Raw genomic sequence first — 14546 nt, forward strand, 5'->3', positions numbered from 1 at the left:
CAGTGATGGAGGAAGACGTACCAACAATCTAAGGTATGCTGATGATACCACTCTGTTAGCAGAAAGTAAGTAAAGAGGTCTTCATGAAACTTCTGCAGACAGTGAAGAAGGAAAGTGAAAAAGCTGGGTTTTATTTAAACCTAAAAAACATTAAAATCTTGTCAACTGAGGAGATCAACGCGTTTAGACTGGGTGACGTTCACGTGGAAAGTTTTATTTTCCCGGGTTCTAAGATTGTGGTGAGTAGAGAATGTGGAGGAGATATTGAGAGATGGTTAGTGTTGAGGAGAACAGCAATGTCAGGATTGACAAAGATGTGCCAAAACAAACCAGGAGGAGGCTGGTGAAGGCTCTAGTATTTCCAGTTATAATGTATGGATGTGAGTCATGGAAAGTGAAAAAGAAAGAAAGGAAAAGGATTGACAGTTTTGAAATGTGGTGTAGGAGAGGAATGTTCAAAATTCCATGGATTACAATAAGAACAACCAAATCAGTGCTTGAATAAATTAGACAACCATGTGCATTGGAAGCACTGATGCTGAAACACAAACTGTCATACTTTGGACACATCGTGCATGCAGAAAGCGAAATAAAATCTGTAGAAATCAACCATGCAGGGTATGATTGAGAGAAGAAGAGGAAGAGGCACACCTGTATGCACTGGATGGACGGGGTAAAAGATGCAACCAAGATATGTCTGCCAGAGCTTTGGAAAGCAGTGCAGGATAGGGATGTTTGGAGAAATCTGGTCATGAATGTCACCAGAAGTCGGACACAAATTGACGGACTAAACAATTCGATGGCTCATACAAATTTGATGTTTTCCTCAAGCAATGTCTATGCTATCTTCAAACAGACACTTTAATTGGTTAGTCAATTATTTCACTCGATAAGCGTTAAAGCATAAATGCTTTTTGCCAGTCTGTTGTATATCTCCATCATCTACAAAAGTCACCAATATATCTTTGATGATTTCAAGACAACCATCAATTGATTTGAAGACAAATTAAGTTTTTGAATTAACTGATTTGAAGACCTGATGGTACAGGCTGTAGGGCTGGAAGATTTGATGAAGCAGGGTGGCTGAGTTGTTGCACTGCATTCTGTAGGACACCTGTGTACACTTGAGCCACAGACCAGTGGTGAAAAACAATTTTAAATTAATTAATTTATTCGTATGCAGTCTATGGCTGCTTGGCTGCATCATTTATGGGGGCGGAGCGTGGCTGTGTGGCTGAAGCAATTCCCCTGTTACCAGTAAGCTGGTACTTATTTTGCCGACATCAGAAGGATGACATGCTGAGTCAACACGCTTGGTGTTAAATTCAATGGCTTGACAGAGGCTAGAACTCAAGAACCTCGGACCTTATGCCAGCCATCTTAACCGTTAAGCCAACATCAGGAATTGGTGATGAGTAATTACGCGAACAGCTCTGCGCTGGTATAAGTCGAGCTTTCTAGGTTATTTTTCAGAAGTTTCGGTCAAGGTACGCGGTGAGTATTGAAGTCACAATCCTGACCTGAGTTTTTGAGATGGTGGATCGGTCTCAATCGGTGCTGAGGTGAGCAACTCATCACAGAGTACCACGCTTCCCTAAATTTGTGCAGAATTTATGTTATACCAAATCAATATGTCAATAAAGCACATGATCGATTGCACATAATTGAAGTTAGCTGGCCCAAGACAAACCCAATCACTCAGTCGTGCAACTCGAACGCCTACAATAGCCAACAACGTTGTACACTCTGTAGATATTGCTGTATAGAGTACTTGTACTCTAAATTTTCTGTTAAGGAGTCGAAAAATGGACATGGATAAATACCATTAATGCTCGCATGTATGGATTTGCCAAGTCGGTTGTCAGGCGCATCCTCAGAATAACACGGCAGGACCGTATCACGAACCTGGAAGTCCACAAAATCTCACAGCTTACAGCGCTCTCAACCATAGTGAATCGTGCACATTTACATTGGTTTGGACATCTATGCCAACACCAAGATGGTGGTGCTGCAGTTGTCCTATTTACCAACTCCCCAGGGCCCAGATGGATGTAAGTGCCCCTGAGACCGCTCACACATAAGGTAGGACACCATTACAGCGCTACTGCACCATCTGGGTCTGACATGGGACGAGGCTGAAAGAAGAATCTTGGGCAGGAGTGCTTGGATATCTCTCATGTCTGTGGCTGCATTAACCGATTGCACATCGTACAAATTTCTTTAGATAACTCAATCATGTGGGAGGTGGAAAAGTCCTCCAGACTATGTTCCAAAGCATTCTACAGCATTCACCAGTGCCTGCATTTCCTTCAATTAAATCACAGGTGCAGCACTGTTCCAGTGTCATGTCAGGAAGGAAGGAAGGAAGACTCACCTTGTACAGCATGTTTCCTTCCTCCAGCAGCTTGTTCAACAAGATGAGCGTGATGTCCGGCTTGGATGTTGCCATAGCCCAGGCCGCAGGGCCTGCGCACACGCGGCAAAGGCCCAAGTGGAATACGCCAGTCAGCAGGACCAGCCTGAGTGAGAGCCACACATCAGCCATGCTCTTTGAAGAAACAACAATGCACAAGGTGAGGCAAAATTAAGTTGCGCCAAAGAAAAAAAAAAAAAGCATGGATTTGCCAAGGACACAAACTAAAAAGGTCATCATATACTCCACCACTATAGTGTTTGGGGCAACTTTTTTGGCCTCACCTTGTGTTTTCTGTATTAAAAAAAAAAGTGGTACAAAAAGAAAATACTGTAAGGTTCTTTCTTTTTTTTCCACTAGTAAACAGAATTCTCAGCTCATGCAGGAGCTACATGATGTAGGGCAGAAGGTTCACAGACTGACAGAGATCAAAGGGGAACAGGGATCCAAAGTGGATATTTGAAAGAAGGGAAAAGGTCGAGAGGCTGGGTGGGCACAGGTTGAGGGGGGGGTGGGGAGAGGAGGCCGTCGAGAGCAGATAAGAGCGAGAAATGATGTGTGATTATGGGCAGCACTCTGGAAAGGCTGAAGGTGAGAGGGCATGAGACAACAAACTGGGTGGGTTCCACAGATGACAGAAATCGAGGGCGGACAAAGAAACAAGTAGGTGGGAGGAGTGAGGCCAGAAGTATGGGGGGGGGGAGGTGGTGGGAGATGTAAAACTGAGTCCACCAACCTGCCTGTCGTGGGGGTAAGAAATAGGCTTTGGGGCTCGGCCTCGGCCGAGAGATACCAATAAACCACTTGCACCCGTCTTTTACAGACACCTTGTATTTTTAAACATAGCACAGTCCTGACATTTTGATTAATCGGTCCACATTGATGTATCATCATCAAATGCTCATCGAATCGAATCACAATCCAAAATCACTTATCAGATCAGATTAATACCAAGAGTGGAGTGAATGTTGATGATGAAACTCACATATAAGTGCATTAACATGAAATGTATTTTCACGTGCATGAAGTTTGATTGAACCATTGTGAAACAAAAACAACGCTCTCCATAGCTCACGTAACAGTTTTGGTCCATCTGACACGAAAAACAAGGCAAAAGTAAATTGCTAAGGTTTGACAATGCTTTATTCCCAATGATGAAAAAAAAAACAATGATACTTTAAGGTAAGGAAAATTGTTCCGGAGGATTATCCTTCTTTCGAATTGCTGTGCTTTCAACTGCCGTTTCGAATAAATAGTTCACTCTGAATATCGTTTCATCATTTTCACTGGCAAAGTACGCCCATTGTTCGGTCATTACGAGGAGGCGAAATAACTTCTCCACCCAATTTTATGTAAGTACACTTCGCTATGTCAAATAGATATTACAACAACCAAGACTCGGTGGTGCAATGGTTAGAGCACCGACTCTGAGCCTGCGATGTCATGATTCGAACCCAGGCCAGTCTCATTAATCAAAGACATTAAAAATGGTATGTGCTGCTTCCTTGCTTGAAGCTCAGAAGTAAATATGGATACAGCATGGACAAACAACCATATGTTGGCAATCATTGTGCAGGCTTCAAATTGGGAGGATGGCCTCCCAATGGGAGGGAACTCAAATGGTTTGCCTCCTCTATATTATGCACACACTTTCTGGAACAAAAAAAATCTTTAATTTTCCCCAGTTCATGATATGCACAGGATTAAATACATTATGATGGAAGAAAAAGAGGGGAAGAGGGCTGCTCCTGGGGAAGATATTTTGCTGTGTCGTATCGGATAACGTTTTATTGGACAAATTTATGACCCATTTTTTTTCACATCACCAATGTGCACGGATTGTTTAATGCGGCTATAGTTCTGCCCACGGGGATGCTCGCATGTGGTGCGTACCGCATGTGCCACATCTGTTGTGTTGGGTTCACGTCTTCCCGCACTGAAAAAAAAATCATGCACATTGGGTGATGTGAAAAAAAATGAGTCGTAAATTTATCAAGTGAAACGTCATCGGATGCCGAAATGTCCGTCGTAAGAAAAGGTTTAAATTTCAGTGTCAGCCCTGAATCCATACCTGTGGTCCAGATTGTTGCTCGTGTGGAGTCCGCTATTACCAACCTCCTGGCAGAGAAGCAGACCGGTATCACGAACAGTTAACCCAAACCTAATCTCTTGGTGCTAGAACTGAATGCTATGAAAAGCCTAAGAAACAGGGAAGATTGATCTTTGCAGCAGTCGACAAGGGCAGGACAGGAGCAGTAATGGATAAGGAGATGTACCATGATAAAATCACATCACTGCCTGATGATGACAAAACGTAGCAAAAACTACCTGATGATCTTACAGTGAAAAATCAACGGTCCTTAAATACAAGATTGTCCATGATAGAATGGGCAGGCAGACTGAGCAACCAGGATTACAATTGACTCGACTGCAGCAAAGGTTCAGCACACAAACTGTATGGTCTTTCCAAAATGTGTCCCTGTCCCTCACAAAGAGAACGTCCCCCTGAGACCCATTGTGTCCTTTGTTAATGCTCGGTCGCAACACTGTTGGGCTTCTCAGCACGCATCATTGGCAGGCTTGTCGGCAAGACTGATAAAACAGTTAAGAATAGTGGAAATTTGTCAGGAGGATAAGAAAGGTTAGAATTAAGGAAGATGAGACAAAGGTATCTTTTGATGCTTCACCAATATCCCAGTCAATCTGGCTGTGAGTGCCACACTCGATCGGTTGAAACATTCTAACGACTGGAAAATGGCTTGTCAGAAGAGCCAATTAACACTAGAAGATGTTGCTGGCCTGTTGGAGATGTGTCAAAATAACACAACCTTCATCTACGGTGGTACACATTATCAACAAATATTTGGTAGAGCTATGAGTTCACCAGTTTCTGCTGTTGCGGCTAACTGGATGATGCCACAATACTGGAGCAGGTAGGTGGATGACAGTTTCGCCGTTGCGCACAGAGACATGATGGAGCACCTTTTTGGGAAACTTGGCCGAGTATTTCCCAGCAATAGCTTCACAAATAAAATTGAAAAAAACAAACAAACCAAATTGGCCTTTTTGGAAATTGAGATTTTCCGGAGGCTTAAGGAGGAGAACCTCAAGACATCGGTACACAGAAAACCAACCACACCAGCAGGTTACTGGATTTTAACTCCTGCAACCCAATCATCCACACACGCAGTGTAGCATGAACCGTATCAACTTCAAAAGTTGATACCATGAAAGAAATTGCATTTGCAAGAGGAGTTCTGCTCAATAATGGGTGGAGTAAAGGGGTACTCCCCACCCTGAAATAACAGAAACAGGCAGAATGGAAGGAGCCAGACACGGTTGGGCACTGTGCACTGCCGCACTACCTGGGCCTTTCTGAAAGGATTGGCAAGATAATACGCAGTACAAGCCTCGACAAACCATCCATAATTTCATTTCAAAGCTAAAGGCCAGGATATCAGCTTTGGACAAATCTGGAGGAGTTTACCATTCATCATGCAGAGACTATGACCAATTCTACTGTACACTGATGAAACTGGAAGAAAGTTAAAACAATGGCTAGATGAACATGATAGAGCAATTAGGCTTGGAAGGGTGACCCAGTCAGCCACAGCACGTCATTGCCTGCATTCTGGCCATAAATTTGATGTAGATGGGACCCGTGTCCGAGACACTACATGTCACAAACGACACAGGTTGATACTGGAGGCATGGCACGCCAATAGCCGAGAGGGGGGTCAAACTGGGGAGACTGTGGACATATTCACACAATACATCCTCTGATGATAAGAATGGCAAAAAAGTGGATGTTGCAAACAGCTGGACAACGTGAGCAGAAAAAATAAAAATGGCGCTTGATCCCCCAAACCACGCCCACACATGTACAACAACCAATGGAAACTCCACCAATCATGCAACCCATCCGTCACCATGTCCAACTCGGACGTGAACCCATCCAGGTTCATGCCCCAGAAACACAAAAACAAGAACGAACACACACACTTAGTCACTCTCATACATACATCAGATGATGGGAAAATAATAATAATAATAATAATAATTACAATAATAATGATAACTAGAACTGCCACTTTATAACTGCTGGCAGTGATGACCGGGTACCCAGTCCGTCCGCCTTTGACACAACTGACACAACGTGAGACTTAAATCGTAGTCGCAAAGTTTCGCATTTATCGGATAAGCGGTGCCAGAGAAAACATTATTTAATGGTGATACAAACACAGGCCTGCTTCGAGACGGCGCGGAACAGACGAGTTACGAACCGGGCAGCACAAAGCGTTCAATTTCCTTATTACTGGCGACCAGATTCAAATAATTAAATAATTCTGGCTGCCAAACCACACGGCCGATCAGGTTGAAATTTTAAACTTTTGTTTCCCATGTAGCCTAAATTATAAATATGAAGTTTCGCATATATAGAAGTAGTGGTTCCAGAGTAAACATGAATTAATATTTATCCTTCAATCTAAGATGGCGGCCAAACCATGTGACTTGTGACCTCATAATTTTTACCATGTATGCAGATGTCATGGAGGATGACAGACGCATATTTTCGCTTCGATAGGTTAAGCAGTTCCAGAGAAAACATTATTTAATATTTTTCTTAAATTCAACATGGCTGCCAAACCATGTGACCTATCAATTAGAAATTAACAAACTTGTATTCCCTACTCATGTGCAATAGGGGTGTGAAGTTTCCCCTTGATCAGATCAGGTGTTCTGGAGAAGAAGATGTTTGAATGTTTTAAGGTAAATTCAAGATGGCCGCCAAACAATGTGACCAATCAAGAACAAATTAACAAACTTGAGAAAGGACCTCATGGGGAATATATGTGTGAAGTTTCGGCTTAATCTGTCTTGCCTTTCTGGAGAAGAAGATTTTTAAAATTTATTCATTTTCAATCCAAGATGGCTGACGAACCATGTGACCTATGACATCAGAAATTTATATTCTGCTTCCAACTGGGTATTGGAACACGTTTGTAAAGTTTCGTGTTAATCGGTAAAGGTGCGTTTTTCTATCCAAGATGGCCGCCAAACCATGTGACGTGTGATGTCATAATTTTTACCATGCGTGCATACACGATGGTCGATGATAATTACAAATTTTCGATTCGTTTGGTTCAGCGGTTCCAGAGAAAACATTATTTAATATTTTTCTTAAATCCAAGATGGCGGCCAAACCGTCTAACGTATCAATTCGAAATTAACAAACTTATATCGCCTACGTGTCCCGAATATAGTTCTGAAATCTCCCCTTCATCCGACCAGCGCTTCTGGAGAAGAAGATGTTTGAAGGTTTTAGGGTTTTTTCAAGATGGCCGCCGAACCATGTGACCGATCAAGAACAAATTAACAAACTTGAGAAAGGACCTCATGGGGAATATATGTGTGAAGTTTCGTCTTCATCTGTCTTGCCCTTCTGGAGAAGAAGATTTTTAAAATTTATTCATTTTCAATCCAAGATGGCTGCCGAACCTTGTGACCTATGATATCATAAATTTAAAATCTGCTTTCCATCGTCGACCCGAACAAGTGTGTGAAGTTTCGTGTAAATCGGATAAAAGTCTATTTTTCTATCCAAGATGGCCGCCAAACCATGTGACTTCTGAGGTAAAAATTTTTTACCATGTATGCAGACTTGAGGGAGGAAGGCACTTGCAAATTTTCGCTTTGATGGCTTATGAAATGCCAGAGAAAACATTATTTAATATTTTTCTTAAATCCAACATGGCGGCCAAACCATGTGACCTATCACTTTGAAATTAACAAACTTGCATCGCATACATGTCACGAATATAGTTCTGAAATCTCGCCTTCATTGGAGCAGCGCTTCTGGAGAAGAAGATGTTTGAAGGTTTTAAGGTTTTTTCAAGATGGCCGCCAAACCATGTGACGTATCAACAACAAATTAACAAACTTGAAAGAGGACCTCAGGGGGAATGTGCCTGTAAAGTTTCGCCTCAAACTGCACAGCCGTTCTGGAGAAGAAGATTTTTTTAAAAAAAACACAAAAAAACAAGATGGCGGCCGAATTACGTCACTGATGACGTCAAAATATTTTTTTTCTACGATGAATTTTTGTGTAGATGATGCTCAAGAAATTTCAAATTTTTGCCATGTGGCGTTCTACTTGACGAATTTTTACTGGGATACCTCTTCACTGATGACGTCACGAAAAATCACACGTATACCCGAGAGGGAGCTTGTTCAAATGTATCAAGCGAAATTTTTTTACACTAGAAGGTTTCCGAGATACAGAGGTCCAAAGTTGATCTGTTTTTTCAAGATGGCGCCCGTATCACGTGACCTATGACGTCATAATTATCAATTATGTATGCTATCAAAAAAGATACATATTTGGTGAAAATTTTGTGTCGATTGGTCTTACCATTTCTGAGAAAATGGCATTTAAAGCGAAAAAATTTGGAAATTTTGCAAATTTACGGCGGAAGAATAATAATAATAATAATGCGTAATAATAAACAGAAGAAAAACAATAGGGTACCCTGTACTCACAGGGTACCCTAATAATAAAAAAGAGCAGAGCATCGATGATGTGTGATTGGCGTTTGTTGCTTAAAGGTTAAGCGAAATAAAAAAAAAACACTCCTCAATTGATCTCTCACATCGGCACGTGACCGGAAATGAATTGCCGCCTCGGGATTAAAAGCGGACAAGTGCCGAGGCTTGGGGTCTATTGGCCTGAGGAAGCTCACTGGGAAGCAGGTGAAATGTTGCCTGAGATTTGCTTTGTTATGACTCGACTAGCAAATACCACCCATCACTTCACTGGTGAGAATACTAAGAGAAGGGGAGGGAGAGAAAAATGGGGGGGGGGGAGACAGGGAGAGAGAGACCAAGAGAGAGGGGGGAGAGAGAGAGGAGGAAGGGGGAAGCGAGGATTGGTGGGGGAGCAAAGAAGGGAGTGGGGGAGGGGGAAGAGTGAGAAGGAGAGGCAGTGGTGGGGGGGGGGGGGGAGCAAGAGGAGGCAGTGGTGGGGGGCAAGAGGAGGCAGTGGTGGGGAGGGGGCAAGGAGGGGTGAGGGAGCGACATCTCACTACACGTCGCTATACACTCTGGGAGGGAGGTGTACGAGGGGTGGGGTAGGAGCGAGAGAAAGAGCGAGGGAGGAGGAGAGAGAGAGGCGGAGGAGGGAGAGGATTAGTGGGGAGTGAGGAAGGGGGGGGAGCGAGAGAAAAAGAGAGGTGGGAGAAAGAGAGGGGAGAGAGAGATGGCAGAGAGAGGAGGGAGTGGGAGTGAGGAGGGGGAGAGAGGGGTGAGACAGTGAGAGTGCGAGAGAGTGCGAGCGAGAGAGAGAGAGAGAGGGAGAGGGAGAGCGAGAGAGAGAGAGAGAGAGAGAGAGAGAGAGAGAGAGAGAGAGAGAGAGAGAGAGAGAGAGAGAGAGAGAGAGAGAGAGAGAGAGAGAGAGAGAGAGGAGGAGTTAACAAATATAATGTTATGTTTTGCTTCATGACCACACACACATATTATATACATACACAAATATATACACATCCACGGCACACACACACACACACACACACACACACACACACACACACACACACACACACACACACACACACACACACACACACACACACACACACACACACACACACACACACACATATTATATACATACACAAATATATACACATACACACACACACACACACACACACACACAGACACACATACACACACACACACACACACACACACACAGACACACACACACACACCAGCAACAATTTGTGTCCCATGAAGATATGGCCTTTGTGCAGTCGCAAAATCGTTCCTCACAGCCAACTTTCAATAATAGCAAGCATCCCATTGTCGTTTGGAATGTCTTCGTGGGATAATCAATTCCAAACAATGGCCCATTGACCATGCATTGTGTCCCACAAATTTGCTACGACATTTCGCTGCTCATGTATTTTTGGTCAGTAACATGAATATAATGCAGTGGATATTTTTCAACAAACTTTTCATGATTTTCTAAGCAACACATGACATGTATCAGCTCTGTCGTACTATGTTAGTGTTAAACAAGAGTTAGGTTATAGCGAAGTTGTACTTAGAAGATATGGAAGAATTCAACAAGTTATACAACTAAGTTCCATATTCGTGATTTGCCACATTCAAGTTGTGCTGTTTTCAATATTTTGGAGTATTTTAAGTTAGAAAAATAAACAAGCAGGTCTCACCGAGCTTAGCACCTTTCTTGAGTAATGCAAGAACTGTGGATGTGTTCCTGCATCCTATGGCACGATCAAGGGGACGCATGCCACTGTAGTCAACGTGCTCTATCATTGCTCCATGTTCCACCAGGTACTGAACCTGGATGCATTGTGTGGCAGTGAGATAAACACTCCAAGCAATTTCAATCCAGATTAAATAGGTGCACAGATGGATGAGGCACTTACAACGCCAGAATCACCATAAAAGGCGGCAAGGTCAAGGGGTGTGCGGCCATTCTTATCCGTGTGATCAATTTCTGCATGCCGCTCCACCAGGGCCTTCACCACTGGCAAATGGCCCTTTAGACAAGCCCAGGCTAAAGCTGTGAGCCCTTCCTTATCAATGTGTGAATGGTCAGCTCCTGGTTTGGTGAAAAGGTGAAAGGTGAGAATAAAGGTAAAACTTTCAAAAAAAAAAAAAACATTTTCAAGGAGAGACGGACAGAGGGAGAGTATGAGAAGATGAGAATTTTTTTTAGAATAAACGAGTCAAATACCGAACCTTGAGAAAGCAGGAACTCGGCTGCACCTAAGTGTCCCTCGCAGGCGGCCACCATGAGTGCAGTTCGGCCCTGCCGGTCCACTGCATTCACATCAGCCCCTCGGCTCAGCAGAAGATCCAAAACCTACCAATATCCAGGGCTAGTATGTAAGCCTCACTGAGTACCCACATGAAAACAAATCAGTTGCTCCAGTGAACTTGGAAATGATTCATCAGTTTCAAGAATTGGGAAATATCATCCGATTCACATTCAACACATTTTATGGTATTAGCATTGGCAGTTAAAATGACTTTTTCCTCAAGTGTTTTTTTTTCCATTAACTACCATCATGACTCACTGAAAATGTTTAACTGCCGACAATAACTGGCTGTTTTCAGTGGAAGTTAAGTCTCTCGATACCCATATATAGAAATTGTTCAAAGTGGTAATACCCAAGCTGAGAAGTGAAGCCTTTTACGTCATTCTGAATAAGGTGCAAGTCCTGTTGAAAATCCATCGTTGTTTCCCAAGAGACCACCGACGACACAAATAAGTTGGGTGCAGGCAATAGGCCAACAAAATGCTCAGACATGTAGGTAAAGAAAATGCACAGAAGGCCTCACTTCCTGGGCCATTGTCTTGGATACACCATCTGGGTGAATGAAGACCGTGCCAGGCTAGTATCCACCGATGATGAGCCGTTTGTTTGCCCAGAAGGTGGGGATTAAGGATAGGCCATGTATTGCCGAGAGTAGCACCAAGACTTGCATTTAGACATGCTTCAGTCCATTCTGTGAAAAGTTTTATACATTTGTGATTGTATAAGACTTGCATATGATGACTCTGCTTGTCTGAACTGCATATGCATTAGAGATAGGCCTTATTGCCCAATCCTGCTCGTACTTAGACTCAGATGCAGTAATTAGTTTGATTAATAACTATTAACTAGCAGAAGTCCATGGTGAAAAAAATACCACAAGAGGACCAAAAAAAAATGGATTAATTTGAAGCAGCTTTTACTTGATAATTTTTTTTTCTTTCCGAGGAGCATTTCCGTGTTTCAGGGTGGGATAGAAACACAACATTAGCACATTATATAAAAGGTATAAAGTATTCTCACATCCCATACAATCACATTTCTTAACAGCAAAAATATCGCGGCATATTTCTTAACATCAAATAAAAAAAAATTCTGGAACGATCAAGGCAGACCAGGCTTGCGGCACACCATGTTGTTGCCATTGCACTGCCCAGGTTCCATTTTTTGTCTGACTAAATTTTTTTTCATTTCCTCGTAAGTTTAGATTAATTTGAAAAGCGACTTTTCATTGGAACTTTTTTTTCTCTGAGGGGCATTTTCGTGTTTCATGGTGGGATAGACAGAGACAAAGAGACTCAACAGTATTAGTGTGTGTGTGTATATATATATATATATATATATATATATATATATATATATATATATATATATATATATATATATATATATATATATATATATATATATATATATATATATATATATATATATATATATATATATATATATATATTGTTACGGCTGTGGAAATTCGCAGAACACCATAAAGGTCCTTAGTTCAGGTGGATCGATAAGTCTGTGTTCAGTTAGATTTCCCCACCGTTGTTTAATGGTTTTATTCGTGTTAGCAGGGCTGTGATCCTTTGAGATAGCCGTTTTTCTTTACTATCGTTATTTTGGACCAACGACTTCACCACAACCACATTTCAACCACCAAAACCACCTTCCCCGCTACGCCAACTGCTGACCCCCTACTCCACAAACCAAACCACAACCCTCTATTGGTGGCGCGCGGATTTTCCCACCTGTTTGCCCGCACGCCGATCGGGGAGATCGTTCGTCATTGGTCGGTTCATAGGGGCGAGGTGTTGGAAATGGGTAACACCCCCTTTCTCGAAGCTTCCCGCAGGAGCTGGAAGGGGGGCGGAGCGATAAACCGGGAGGAGCGAGGCGTTGGAACTGAGGAATATAAGGGCACACAGGACGCCAGGTCTGGGTCTTCGTGGTGGTTTCGTCTTGGTCTTCGGAGAGTCATGAGTTCGGTGGTTCGGGTCGAGTAGTCGGAGCTCACAGTCAGTGGGGAGTCCGGGCGTGGCACGGGGACGCGGACGGGAGGCGCCGCTTTGCCAGCTCTGTCGTGCATGCCTGCGCATCCGTGTGGAGAGCGCCGGAGAGAGCTCGCCGGCCCCGTGGAAGGCCGAGCTCAGCCGCGGCTGTCCTAGCTGCTGTGGGGCACAGACGTCGCGACTCACCCACCATCACACCACGAGGGTGCAGGTAACCTGCAACGGTCTCGTGGGACCCGTTCGGTCATCCAGGCTCCACGCCATAAAGGTCTACGGACCCTGTCTGGCGCCCTTGTCTTTGGGGGTGGCCTTTTTCTTTCTTTTGAATGAATGTTGGTGGCGCTGTGTCCTGTAAGTAAAAACTGTTAAGTGACTAGATAATTGCTGATAGACGGTCGTTGTGCTTTCACCTTGCTCGTGTCTTTGTCCCCGTCCCGTGCATGATTGTTTTACTGTATAAGTGTTTTTCATTGCTTTTTCTGGTATACGTGCTGTGTAAAATAAATGTGCTTGGTTAAATGTACCCCGTTCGTTGCGTCCTCCTTTCTCCCCATTGAAATGCCATCTTGCATTGCGGAATAATAGTTGGGTTCTTAAATACCCGTTAAATAGAATCGGATCCGGCGAGGTTGGGCGATAATACCCCCCTGGTTATCACTGTAGAACGGAATGGACCGCTTGAGCGGTTCGTGTCCAAGCCGACCTGCGCTGAGGTCCGGTCTCCCGGTAGGCGACCCATGCAGGTACTTAGGTATATCGATATTCGGCGATTGACCCTATTTTGCGTGGGTAGAAAATTGGCTAGGCCGTGGTGGGGTTGAAGACCCACCCGTGACAGGGTTCCGGCGTTGTTCCGGAAGGTCACGACTGAATTGTCCGTCCGGTGGGCGACGCGGCTGCTATTAGGGAAACGCAGTCGATCGCACGCCGGTGGGCGCGAATTCGTAAAATATATATATATATATATATATATATATATATATATATATATATATATATATATATATATATATATATATATATCGCTGTGTCGTAGGAGGCGACCAGGGTTGCGTCAGGAAGGGCATCCGGCGTAAAACATTTGCCAAATCACTATGCGGATCATACGGATGATCCGCTGTGGCGACCCCTAACGGGAGCAGCCGAAAGAAGAAGAAGAAGATATATATATATATATATATATATATATATATATATATATATATATATATATATATATGTGTGTGTGTGTGTGTGTGTGTGTGTGTGTGTGTGTGTGTGTGTGTGTGTGTGGAGGGT

At 43.3% G+C, this 14546-nt stretch overlaps 1 protein-coding gene across 1 annotated transcript in view; it reads right to left on the reverse strand.

Annotated features, from left to right (window-relative positions):
* LOC147022155 (protein TANC2-like) overlaps positions 1–14546 on the reverse strand; it is a 437623-nt gene that overhangs the window by 52864 nt on the left and 370213 nt on the right. Inside the window, exons 20-23 of the mRNA XM_085890484.1 lie at positions 11183–11306; positions 10867–11042; positions 10648–10780; positions 2375–2466 (exon numbers count right to left, since the gene is read on the reverse strand). Coding sequence (XP_085746610.1) covers positions 2375–2466; positions 10648–10780; positions 10867–11042; positions 11183–11306 — 525 coding nt within the window. The remainder of the gene's footprint in view (positions 1–2374; positions 2467–10647; positions 10781–10866; positions 11043–11182; positions 11307–14546) is intronic.

This window comes from Eptatretus burgeri, chromosome 8, assembly GCF_056783735.1.
Source record: "Eptatretus burgeri isolate ZD-2024b chromosome 8, Ebu_testis_v1, whole genome shotgun sequence".
In the NCBI taxonomy this organism is placed as follows: Eukaryota; Metazoa; Chordata; class Myxini; order Myxiniformes; family Myxinidae; genus Eptatretus; species Eptatretus burgeri.